The following is a 12,816-nucleotide window of genomic DNA, read 5'->3' as shown; positions in this document are numbered from 1 at the left end:
AGGTTACAGCATTGACAGATAGGGGAAGAGCAACTGACATCATCTGTGTGGGACATCATCAAATCCAACGCATTTGACACTGTCCCACACGACATCCTTGTCTCTAAACCGGAAAGACATGGATTTGATGGATGGACCACTCGGTGGATAAGGAATTGGCTGGATGGTCGCACTCAAAGAGCTGTGGTCAACGGTTCAGTGTCCACGTGGAGGCCAGTGACGAGTGGTGTTCCTCAGGGGTCAGTACTGGGGCCAGTGCTATTTAACATCTTTCTTGGAGACATGGACAGTGGGATCGAGTGCACCCTCAGCAAGTTTGCAGATGACACCAAGTTGTGTGGTGTTGTGGACACGCTGGAGGGAAGGGATGCCATCCAGAGGGACCTTGACAGGCTGGAGAGGTGGGCCTGTGAGAACCTCATGAAGTTCAACAAGGCCAAGTGCAAGGTCCTGCACGTGGGTCAGGGCAATCCCAAGCACAAGTACGGGCTGGGCGGAGAATGGATTGAGAGCAGCCCTGAGGAGAAGGACTTGGGAGTGCTGGTGGGTGAGAAGCTCAACATGAGCCAGCAATGTGCGCTGGCAGCCCAGAAAGGCAACTGTGTCCAGGGCTGTATGAAAAGCAGCATGGGCAGCAGGTCGAGGGAAGTGATTCTGCCCCTCTGCTCTGCTCTCGTGAGACCCCACCTAGAATACTGTGTTCAGCTCTGGAGTCCCCAACACAAGAAGGACATGGAGCTACTGGAGTGAGTCCAGAGGAGGCCACGAAGATGATGCTAGGGCTGGAGCACCTCTGCTATGGAGACAGGCTGAGAGAGTTGGGGCTGTTCAGCCTGGAGAAGAGAAGGCTCCGGGGTGATCTCATAGCAGCTTTCCAGTACCTAAAGGGGGCCTACAGGAAAGCTGGAGAGGGACTTTTTACAAAGGCGTGTAGTGATAGGACAAGGGGCAATGGATTTAAACTGAAGGAGGGGAGATTTCAATTAGATCTAAGGAAGAAATTTTTTACATTGAGAGTGGTGAGGCACTGGAACAGGCTGCCCAGAGAAGTTGTGGCTGCCCCATCCCTGGAGGTGTTCAAGGCCAGGTTGGATGAGGCTTTGGGCAACCTGGTGTAGTGGAGGGTTTCCCTGACCATGGCAGAGGGGTTGGAACTAGATGATCTTTAAGGTCCCTTCCAACCCAGACGATTCTATGATTCTATGTAGTGCTTTGGTCCCTTTAAGGCATAGTGCTGCTGTTATTATTCATTAACTGATGGTTATCAATGACATAAAAGAATTTGGGGAGAAACCATTGTGGAAAGAGATGGTGGATGTATCATGGTTTTGAGGCCAGTGCGTGATATTATGTTAATTTGGGAATTATCTGTGCTGAAATGGAGTGAGCAATGTTGTCTGGAACTTCCTCAAAGCCTTCGCAGTTGTATTTCACTACAGGAAAATGAAGGGGTGAGGGGAATGAAATTCTAGGGAGCAGAATTGTTCGAGTGAAAACAACTGTTGTAGTGCAAAGGGCAGAGATGAGCTGGATTGTTTTTCCAAGCAGTGGGATCTGGCAGGTGGGTGTTCTTTGGCAGAGAGGAGCTGGAGGCGTTTGAAGAGGAGAGAGGGGCTGGTGACTGACCTCTGCGTGTGCAGTCCTGAATCCAAATAAGACATGGGACCAGCCTCCGAGAGGCATAAATCAGACCTCCCGTGCTCAGCCTGGAGCCAGCTGTACCTTCCTTTGCTGTCTATACTTGGCTCACTGGAAAATGATAACCAAAGACTGTCCTGACATCAGAGCACCCGTGCTCTGCTGGCTTGTGCTGCTCAGCACTTGTGTCAGGTAGCAAAGCACGAGAGGCTAATGGCAACCTCAGCCAGGGCCCTGGCAGGACTTCATGGGGAAGGAAGGAGGTCCTACCTGCCCAAATCCCCTTGAGAAGTCTTAGGTCAAGAGTGAAGCTGCACCTAGGTCAGTGGGTTTGTCTTGCAAGTATGAAGCTGATTTAAATCGAATTACATTCCTATCACCTGAAAGCAATCTGCTCTCTGGTTTTGTCACCAGCTGCCAGATGCCCACAGTATTTGGGAAGTGATGCCTGCTTGCCTTCTGCATGGGAGCTCTAGTGAAGGCAGGAGCGCGTTGTCTTCTACTCTAACCTAGGACACTTGTTGTGCAGCAACTGGCATTTGTCTCCTGACTGGCAAACCTGATGTGCAGTCCTTAGGAAGTACTTCAGGAGAGAGCACTGAGTCATCATCAACAGTGTTGATGGCTGAAGACTTTGTAGTCTTGCAGACCTTCCACATGAAGAACAATGAGGCAGATGCCTGCAAAGTTCAGTGCCAAGACACAGCCAGCCAGTCCCTGGAGATGATGCTTGAAAGATTTTGATACTGCCTCAGTCCCAGCCATAGCCAAGACAACACCACCTCCTCTCGGCCTTCTCCAGAGTGGGGCTCTGCATAACTTGATTCTTATCAGCTCTTGATCTTGGGTGTAGCGCGTCATGTCTCTGTTTTAGTGCTGCAGTGAAGCAATTTGTGTTGTTGCTGTGATGGCTTTCCTTCTGACTTTGCTATGCTCCCACAGAGATCTAAGTTGGGAGCAAAGCTCATCAAAGCGTTTACTTTTATGGAGGGAAATGAGTTATTTCTTTCTATTGTGAAGTACTAAAGACCATGTCTCTGCGAGAGTGCCTTCTGCAGCACAGCCCAGCAATGTCATAATCAATCTTTTGGCTTCCTCTTTGTTTGAAAAGCTGTGGGCGCTGTTCAAAAATTGACTGTAGCAATTAAATGGAGAGTGAAGCAACATGACATGAATGCTGGTGCTGTTCTCAAGAGAAATATGCTGATTTGCTCTTGTTTCAAGGTTAATTTAAGTTCAGTTTGATCTATGTAGCAATGTAATGGCCTTAGTTGTTGTTATTCAGTAATAGCTAGCACCATTGAAAAAAAGTGCTTGAATTTGTTTAGTATTGTCGATATTCCTGCTCTGGAGTTTGGAGAATGGTCCCTATTTTGCTGGATGATCTGGATGTGAAGTTGTCTCTCAGCTCTCTAAACTGTGGTCTTCTCATTTCACCACAACAACAGCCTGAGGCTGTTTGGAGAAAGACAGGAGTGATAGGGTGGGCACACACATCCTTTACCACTGTTGGAGACTGATACCCTCCTGATTTTTGCTGTCTTGTTCTACAAAGGCAGGTGTGGAAGTTCATCCTTCCTATGAGCAGAGCCAGATTTTCCTGTCACAGTCCTGCTCCCTCTGGAGACAGCTGAAGTTGCAGAGCTTTGCTACTTTTGCTCTTTGGAATTTCAGCCCAGCATGACCATGGTGAGCTCAGGGAATGGCAGTGGGTAAGATCTGCCATCTCAGTGTAGCCAGACAGCTTCAAGAAGATCAGGCCATTGGCACCTGCTGTAAGGGCTTTGAGGTGTGAGGAGCCGGTGTAGACTTGTGCTGCAAGGACGCTGCAAGGTCCAAGGGTAAGAGCAAATATGTGGAAAGCTCTGAAGGCACTGTGGACCCGGGCAGATCAGTGCTGGGTGAAAAGTTTTGCTTTAACAGAGTAGGTTAGGCACAAATGAAAAACAGTCTCTTCCTGACATCTCTGCAATGGGGACAAGGAGCCAAGAGCCTCTCTTCGTTGTGTGTGAGGATGTGTAAAACTCATTTTTGTCCTCAGTGACTGTGAAGGGCAAGTTGAGGAAACTTAAACTCAGTCATGGAAGAAGAGGCTACAAGACTGTGGTTTCTTCTTTCCCCACTCCTCTTCTGCAGGCTGTTATGGCTGTCCCCCTGAAAAACGGGGATATAACCAGAAATGGTCTCATCTTTCTTATTACAAGGGTGAGTTGGTTCATCCAACTTGTAAGATCAGCATCCAAATGAGGTAATAAAAGTGACTCTCTGATTTTCGTAATATGAGAGTTGGATCAGAAAGTGAGAAGCAAGAATAAACACAGAGTAAATGGAATGAAAAATGACTCATTAGGGACCGGTGCTTATATAGCCCTTGGGGAGGAGAGAGACTCTGAGACGTGGCTGAACTGTGCGGCCGAACAAAAACTTCACGTCTGATGCTTTCCTTAACGCTGTTCTAGATTGTCCTTGTGGCCGTAGGAGAAGTTTCTGCAGGAAAGGAGGAGAAGAGAGATAGAATCAGGTTCCATCCTCGTGTCTCCTGTTTCAAGTTACCCTGTCATCTCCCCAGGATGGAGTTGGCCTGTTCCATTTGCTTGATACCAGACCCATTTGGATGCCAGAGATTTGAAAGCTTGATTGATGGTGTTGAGCTTGAAATCTATAGGCCATGGGAATCTACATCGGGGAGGATGGTGCTCAGCCTGGGGTCAAGGACAAGAAAGTGCGCAGGGCAGGAAGAAAACCACCCCCTCCCCAAGCCCAACATGCCAAACCTTACTTCTTTCCCATGACATCTTGCTTGACATCACTATAGCACTCCCTGACCTTGCGGAGACCCTCACTAGCAGGAGGGCAGAATGAACCCTGCTTTTATTTCAAATGAAAGATATCTCCTTCTGCCAGCACAGCTTCTTAGTAGGAAGAGTGTACAGCCCTTCCTTTCTGAATTTCCTGAGCCTGATGTTGCCCTCTTGTGTCACAGCACTAAGCCCAGACCAACTCCACCATAGCTCAGGAGAGCTGCAGCGTCAGGAGAGAGCAGCACCGCTGCCCACGGCGGGCAGTGCTAGCAGCAAAGGAGGCAGCTGCGTAAAAATTTCTGGTCGTTTTGCTCACCCCGTTTCTTTCAGTAAACTTCACCACAGAGCTACGGGCAGAGCAATATTAATTTCAGCTTTTGGTTGGAGCTTGAGTGCAGCGTTTGATCTGAGTTGATAGAACTCAGTCTTATCTCCTGACACTGTTTTTGAGAAGCTCATGGCATTTCACGCACAGCTTTGATGCAGGGAGATAACGTTACGTACCCAGTGTCTGATTGAGCCATTGTGTGATTGATAAATGACATGCATATTTTGTGCATGAAAACAGTCCTTGTAATGTGATTCCCCACGCAGAAGATTCTGAAAGGGTTTAAAGAAAATCTTTGTAGTGTGCACAGAGTTTGATCAATACCTTGCTATTTATATGATGTCACCCCATTTATTTAGAACAGATTACCCCACAGCACCTTCACTATCCTGTATCTTTTGGTTATGAAGCACCTTTACTTGGAGTTTTAATGTGATCGTTGTATGAAATGTTTCTGTACCTCCCCCTTCTTCCAAGCAGCTATGTGAAACACTGGCAGCTGTCTGGGATGTTTTATGGGGTTTGTCTTTTCTTTCTCTGATAGACAATGAAACGATTTCCTGCTGTAGCGGAGAAATATTTGGAAAATAGAAAATGTTTCATGGTACTGTGACATGGCTGAGAGATTGAGAGGGAAAGCCCAGTTGCTTGGCTCTGAGACTGCTGCTGGTCTTACAGAGTAGACATTAGCGGCTGCGTGATATTTCAAGGACTTTCATGGATTTTCCACGTTGTGCGTGTGATTGTCACGAGCAGTTACTTATTTTCTTTCTCTTCTGGACAGGAAGGTGGCTTACCTAATCTCTAAGGTTTCCTAGTGATCCTGTGCAGAATCTGCTTCTCCAGCTCCAATAATGCGTTCAATTTCAGGAGTATTTGGGCTGTTTCACAGGTAGCTGTGTAATAACCAGCTGGTTTTTAATAGAAATAACCAATCCATCCCTGTAAAATTGTTAATTTAATGCTGAGTTTCTGTAGGTCAGTTAATGTAACAAATGTCCCTAAGAATAAAATGCAACTTCCCAACTGATTTTTACAAGGGGAAACCATGAACCAAAACTGGGTGGGCAAACAGAATTTTGCGTCAATGTTCATATCTGAACTTTGCATTTATCTTACTGGTCTTTTTCTAATCAGCAATATTCCTGATTATGAGTAGGACACCTGAGGCAGTTTGGGTACTGGCCTTTCTCTCATTTGGGCATGCGTGCTTCTTGCAGAATGACAGTTAAAATCCTTTCGTTTTCAAGTCTAGTAATTGTTGGATCTTGTTTCTTATCACTGTTGGATTGAAGAAGCAATGTGTCCCCTAAGACTGTTCCATGTGTTTGGCAAATGCTGTAAATGGTTTGCCAGAACCACAAAAAGGCTTTAAAGACCTCCTTCTCCACTGTCCCCTCCTGCAAAGTCTTTAAGTTACAGGTTTGGCATTTTTAGTCAAATAGATTTAATATTTTCATAAATAACTGAAAAATTCTCTTTTCCTATGACGTGCAACTTAATTTATCAAGCAAAATCCTACATCTGCATTAGAAAATGCTTTCGCTGTGTTTGACACTTGGGAACATTCTTTACAAGCTTTGTTTTTTAAGCGAAATACTTTTGTGGACAAAAAGTAGATTTCAGCAAGGGAGGTATGTGAGGAGCCGAAGGGATGTAAGTGCTCAGATCCATTAGTAATCCTGTGCTCAAACATACGAACTTCCACTTGATTCTCAATCAGAAATTCTAGTGGGGCTTCACAGGTAAAGTATGATCGTAAGAGAAGAATGACTTGGGTCCTTTTTTTCAACTTGCACCAAGGCGAGCCAGGAAAGGACCAAGTCCCGTATCTTTTCTAATTGTGCCTCTCTCTTCTTGCAACTTTTTGTTGAGAGTCCAGCAGAGGAGGAGAGTGCACGAGGCATCTCAGCCTGTTTGAGCGAGCTGTTGCGAATCTCTTGGTCAGAGTTGAGGGCTCCTCATCTGGTGAGAAGCACGGAGCTGATCTCAAAGCCGTTGCTGAGAACAGATGGCACTTTGTCAAGACTGAGTTCATCTCGGGCTGGTCTGGCTCCACGTCTGTAGCAATGCTACATCCCCAGCAGGTGACAAGCAATAAATTGGGCAAAGAAGAATGATGTGATTTTGAGGGTGGAAGGTCATAGCTCTGATGTATTTTTATCAAGTGTTTTAAAGCGATGACGGGGAATCTGATTTCACTCTGAGCTCCTTGTGTACTTCACTCTGCAATGAGCTCTCAGCATGGCATTGAAGGGTTGCTGGATCCTTTCCACATCTAGCTTCTTCCCCTGGCTCTAACACCTTGGGGTGCCAGTGATTGCAGGCTGCATGGGCTCACAGTGGCAGAGGTAAATCTCCAACGTGTAACAATAACAGAGAAGCTCCCTAGGTGCCTCAGGGTGCAGTGACCTGGTAGGACCACAGCCAGTCCTTCCCTCGCTGCTGCTGTCTCAAGCAAAGCCTCGATGGTCTGATGATCAGCTGAACATTGCCTGTGTTTCATCTAAACGAGTAGGCCAGCCCGTGCTTTGGTGTCTTCTCTGCTCTGATTCCCCTCCAGAAGATACCTGCTGCTGAAACAGTCACTTTTTGCATCCTCTTTTTTGGAAACCCTGTAAAACTGTACAAAAAACCCCAAATATCTTTGCAGAAAGAGCATGAACTCTGCTACCTGTGAATTGGCAGAAACCTTTGGTCCACGTTTCTGTCAACAATAGCTGATGACGTAAACCTTACCTTTTGGTCTACATTGGGTCACTACAATGATTTCAGCTATTGCTCCCCACATAATTTATCAATATAATGGAAACTCCATGTGCTAATTATCTTGTCCCCTTTGGACCAAGCCTCTAAGATGTAATAAGGATGAAGTCACCCAGGTTCTCTCTGGGCACCCAGTTCATCAGATTTTAGTGGACATTTACTGAATGTCTTTTGGCTTTTGAAACCAAGCAATTGTGTCTGCACTGGAGCCTTGCATGCACAGGTTTCATATTGCTACAAGAGAGATACTGTCCTGCATCAGATTTTGTAAGACTCCCAGTTTAGCTCTGCGTCTTGATGAATGGTTAAACCACTTGTATTTTGCCAAATAATTTGCTATAAAGAAAGATATGTCCAACAAGTTATGCAATTACCATTATTAATCAGTTTGTGTCTTTGCAAGATCAAGGGAATCTTATTTTACACTGGAATTTTTAGCTGATGAGCTGGATTCATGCAGTTTCTTTCAATCCTCTTTAGAGAAGGATGGAGGGGAGTTAATTCCGCCAATGCTTCAAGAGACCAAATATCCCATTTATTAATTAATAATATCCATCTGGATTTTGTCAAATGATTCCCCCTGCATTTCCATGGATTTTTATCCAAAGAAAAAGCATTCTGAGCCCTGTCGTATCAATTTTGAAATCTTTGGAAGCCTGGCTGTTCTTTCCTTGTTTCTAGCACCTACTAGTTACAGGACATCAGGAATGCAAGTGGAGGACAGATGATGGGAGGAGGCTGTGTTTGTGAGATCTTCTTTTGATGTGTGGGAACAACTGAAATAGGGCTCTTGAAAGCCACTACAAGCCAAAATAAGTCCTCTGACACTGGACATCTCAAGAAGATGAAAACCTTCCTCCTGCTTCCATTGTCCCTGGCCTGGGCTTTTGATTTGACGCAAGAAATGTGGTATGTGTCTGAAGTTTAGAAAGTTTATGCTGGCAAATAGAAAAGGGGGAGGTGGGTTGAGTAAGCTGGGACTGAGCTTCAGGCACATAACACTAACGTCCCTGCTGAGGGCCCTGCGCGTGAGCGGGCCCCGTGGTGAAGAGCCAGGCTTTGAGCCACGGGAGAAGAGCAAGTGCCAGATGCCGTACGGAGGTGAGCCCAGCGGCTCTGCGGGACTCAGAAGGCCCAGGGGTGAGTTTTGCAGGCAACAACCTCTGCCGCTGGCGCTGGCCTGCGAGCTCCTTGGCCAGTGCAGCGCGTCATCCCTCCTGCGTTCCCGTCGCGCTCGCACGCCGTCTCCTACGTTGGGCCCGTCTCCCGCTGCGGTGTTGGCAGGAGGCGCGGCCCCATTTCAGTTCTTTCCAACTTTCTGACCCAGTTCAGCTGCATCAGAGAGGTGGGGTCTGGAAACCAGAGACAAGCCCTCACGCCGGTGGGACTTCTGTTGCCAGAGGCTCCAGCTCAGCATGTCCATTTAGGCTCAGAATTGACTTTTTGCGTCCATACATGGACAAAAGCCCGAGTGTGTTGCTGAGTTGAGGCCATCCTTCACCCCGTGCAACGCAGCGCAAACGGGGGATGAAAGGTCTTCATGTCTTCTGCAGGGATCAGCCCACCTGACACCACGGGCAGCAACCACAAGCGCTGCCCTGCAGCTGGTTCTCTGTACCTGCTCTGGTTGGGTGGGTGACTAACATTACCCATAGCATCAAGACATATTTCATTTATATGGTGGCATTAGGATGTTTTCTGCCTCCAGTCTTCATGGAGACATAACTTTTGTATCAGAAGTAGTAATAGCAACAGAGGTGCGCACTGTTTGCATCGAGGTTTTTCAATCAATACCTCATGTTCTTCTTCACTTGGTGTTATCCCTCTCTCTACTTCAACCTTATTGACTAGAAAATACCAAGACTTTAATACTGAGACTTTAATACATTGCACATTTTGCTAATTTGCTTTCTGGCTGTGAGCCTCTGTGGTATCATTTTCCAGCAGTTTACTCAGAGGGCTAGAAACTTTCTTTTTTTGTTTAATGAAAGTGGGAATTCTCCTTGAGTCTCTTGACTATGGCCATGGCAGCCTTAAGAAAAACAGAACGTGACAGAAAATAGATGAATGGCTCCAGTGCTATTGCAATAACGCGTAAGGACCCCGTTCGCGCTCTGTGCTGTGCTCACTTACGAGAGGACACTCATTGTTGAAAGAACTGTGTATAGTTTGAGATTTTGAATGTGCCTAAATCCCTCGTGCTTTTCCTTCTTTAGTTTGGCTCTGTGGATCTCATGGATGTGAGTGCTCTCTTCTTTCTACTTTATTTCTTTTGGGCACTTCTTCAGTCCTAATCATAAAAAACCTAGAATTTCTCAGCAATTTCAACTCTGGAGACTTCCTGACCTCTATCATTGAGTGCCCAGGGAAAATAAACTTGTTACTATGGTTTGAACCTTAGTGACTGCTAAGTCATATAGTCAATTTATAAAAGAGCGTACTGAGTTTTTCTGTGCACGCCTTTAAATCTTTTACAGCGTTTATCAGCAGAGCACTCATTTAAAACATGTTGTTTTAATGAAAAGGATACCGTTGCCACTGTTTTGTGTTGATTATGTGGTAACACATTTTTATTATCACCCATAAAAATGATTTGGAGCTGTTCCACTCCAGATGCAACCTTCGGCAGGGCTGTGCTAGTGCCGCTCGCGCCGCCCGGGATGGCCCCGGACCCCCGCGGTTTGCTGGTCTCTGAGCATTGCTGCTATTGATTTAATATCACCTCTTCCCGCAGCACTGCTGAGCTGTGCTAAAATACTGTCCAAGACAGCCCTCGTCGGTCCCTTCCTCGCAGCGGGAGCATCCTCACCCTGCCCTGCCTGCGGCCCCTCTAATTTGCCACCTCTAGGATTAGTTTTGCCTCTGGTGCCGCGTACACCTCGGTGCCGAGTACACCTCGGTGCCGAGTACACCTCGGCAACATCCAGGGGTTTTGCTGGGGAAGTAATAAGATAATATAACAGCATTGAGTGATTCAGAAAAGCTCTTCAATGCACACTGGACTCCCGTGTCAATGGGAATTAAGCACGATCATGGTAAAGCACGTGCTGAAGTGTTTGTTGAACTGATAGCGTACTTTCTTGAAAGTCTGACAAATCAATCATTGGGTGGAAGCACAGAAGTGCAAGAGGCAGGCTGAACCGATTCCTTCCTTGCCTGGCATCAGAGAAGCCTGTTGAATAAAAGCATTATGACCTGATTCCTTTTTGCTTTCTTATTACTCAGAAAGCCAGACTCTGGATCCCTGAATAAAGATCCTTGCAATAAAGGAAGAACGTTTCTCGTTTGCAACAGCCGAGGTTCAGTTCCCTTGCACTTAACCTAGCTCCCAGTTTAATTAGTTTCTGATTCACCCCTGTCAGGCCAGTGCATTCTGCAGGAAGTTCATCATTTCTGGCGCTGCTGCAATACTGGCTCTCACCGTGCCTTGTAATAAGTGATAAACCTTGTAATAATTGCGAGTTAAAAACAAACAAGCGGAGCCAAGTCACTCTCATTTATAATTGCAGTGTGACTTCATTATGTAAAGACAACACAGCATGTAAAAGCTGAAACTTCTAGGGATTTGGTGGAAAGTTTGAGCCATGTTCTCTTTTATTTCCCTTATCCCTAAATCAGTATTTGCTTAGGTGATTTCCACAGAGGAAGAGACAGTGTTGTAACAAACCACAGCGTCGCACTCCTCAAACAATTTTTCTGGATAGCTTTGTGCTTAGAAAGCAGACTTTGCTGGAGATGCTGGATGCTTGGCTCAGAACTCTTGTTCTGGAAACCTCAGCCCTGCTCCTGCCTGATGGGAATCCTGCGTCCATCCTGGGCAGGCAGCTTTCCCAGGGATCCATCCAGCTGCTGGGTGAGCGGCAGGGTCGCTGCTGCATCCCAGGCATGGCTGATGCAGGAGCTGCTGATGCTGTGGGTGCTGCCCTTGGCCTCTGTTTAGCTTCTCTCTAGCAATTGGGGTAAAATCCATTTGCAGCAGAGCACGTGGGCTTGGCACGACAGGTCAGAGCTCCCGACGGGTTAGGCTTTTTCAGAAGAAATCTGTAGACTACTTTGTTAGGCCACTCTTGCTTAGTGGCTGGGAAGGAGGCATGGGGATGAAACATTTAGAATAAAATATAAATTATTATTTTTTAAACTCTAATTTTGTGAAAACTTTAATGAAAAATGTTGCTTATAAAATGCAGTGAATGTCCCCCAGGGCTTCACTTTAATGGAGTCTGTCAGTGGGCAGAGTCCACCTGGGTCCTCCATCCCTCTACTTTGGGTGGGTGGTTAGGCTTTTTGCAGCCATGTTGAAGACCAACTTGTAGTTTCATACGAACCACCAGTGGCTGGGGGAGCTCAGCCTGATGAACAGCTGTTTAAATCATACAGGGAAAACGGGGTCACTTTGCCAAGGAGCTTAGGCTGTACCTGCTCCGGATAGCTCGGGGACGCACATTGGGATGTGGATTTATTTGAAGGAACTGTGTTTGGAGGTGTAGAAACAGTTGCAAGTTTTATTAGGATCCTATTACTTCTAAGTGGAGCTCTTTGAGGAAATTGCCTGCCTTTTTTTAATTCGCTCTAGAATTAAAGCACTTTCGGCTCTTTAAAAGCTTCATATTCTCCATCATCTTTAATTTGGTCTGCATTTGTGCTTTGACTTACAACCAGTACTTGTCTTGAAGCGCCTCAGTTTGCTGCCCTGGGCACACAGGTACAGCCCTTGCCTTGTACCAGCTGTCAGCAATTTCTGCCCTAGTGGCTCTGGATTTGAACACGGAACCTGACAGCGAAGCGTGTGTCCCCCAACACCAGCTCCGGTCCCTGGTTTCACGTTTCTCACCAGGGAGACAACAGCAGGGGAGGCTGAGTCTCTCTGGGAGCAGTGAAGCCCTCTCCAAGGAGGGCGGCTGCGGGACCCTCTTGCAACTTAACACAGCAGCTTCCTACACTAATTACTGCCACTTTCCAGAAAACCAATAAAGCTTTAACACCAAAACCCTGCAGTCTGTCATGCAGAGTTATTCACAGCTCCTGCTGCCAAGGAGAGGAGTTTCAAGACCTCTTCAGGATTGAGACCATGTATGAAACTGTCCTGCTGACCTTGTTTGCCTTCCCCATGTCCCCTGTCTAGATCCTGCTGCTCGAGGCTGCAGAGCGAAGCCCACCGTTGGAAAACAACCTGCCAATCACTGGGACAACAGCCACGTGGTACGACGATTTGCTACCAGATGCCTTTCCCCTGCTGAATCCTGGAACTGTCCTGAGAAAAACAGTGGGATCTGTTGGTAAGCC

General features: G+C 46.6%; 1 protein-coding gene across 1 annotated transcript in view; it reads left to right on the top strand.

Annotated features, from left to right (window-relative positions):
- The window catches only part of COL26A1 (collagen type XXVI alpha 1 chain), a 196,706-nt gene that overhangs the window by 156,474 nt on the left and 27,416 nt on the right, over nt 1-12,816 (top strand). The window contains exon 6 of the mRNA XM_086624752.1: nt 12,656-12,809. Coding sequence (XP_086480878.1) covers nt 12,656-12,809 — 154 coding nt within the window. The remainder of the gene's footprint in view (nt 1-12,655; nt 12,810-12,816) is intronic.

The sequence above is a fragment of the Tauraco erythrolophus genome, chromosome 21, assembly GCF_009769465.1.
Source record: "Tauraco erythrolophus isolate bTauEry1 chromosome 21, bTauEry1.pri, whole genome shotgun sequence".
In the NCBI taxonomy this organism is placed as follows: domain Eukaryota; kingdom Metazoa; phylum Chordata; class Aves; order Musophagiformes; family Musophagidae; genus Tauraco; species Tauraco erythrolophus.
Note: the sequence above shows the minus strand (reverse complement) of the source record. Positions and strands in the feature narration are given on the sequence as shown.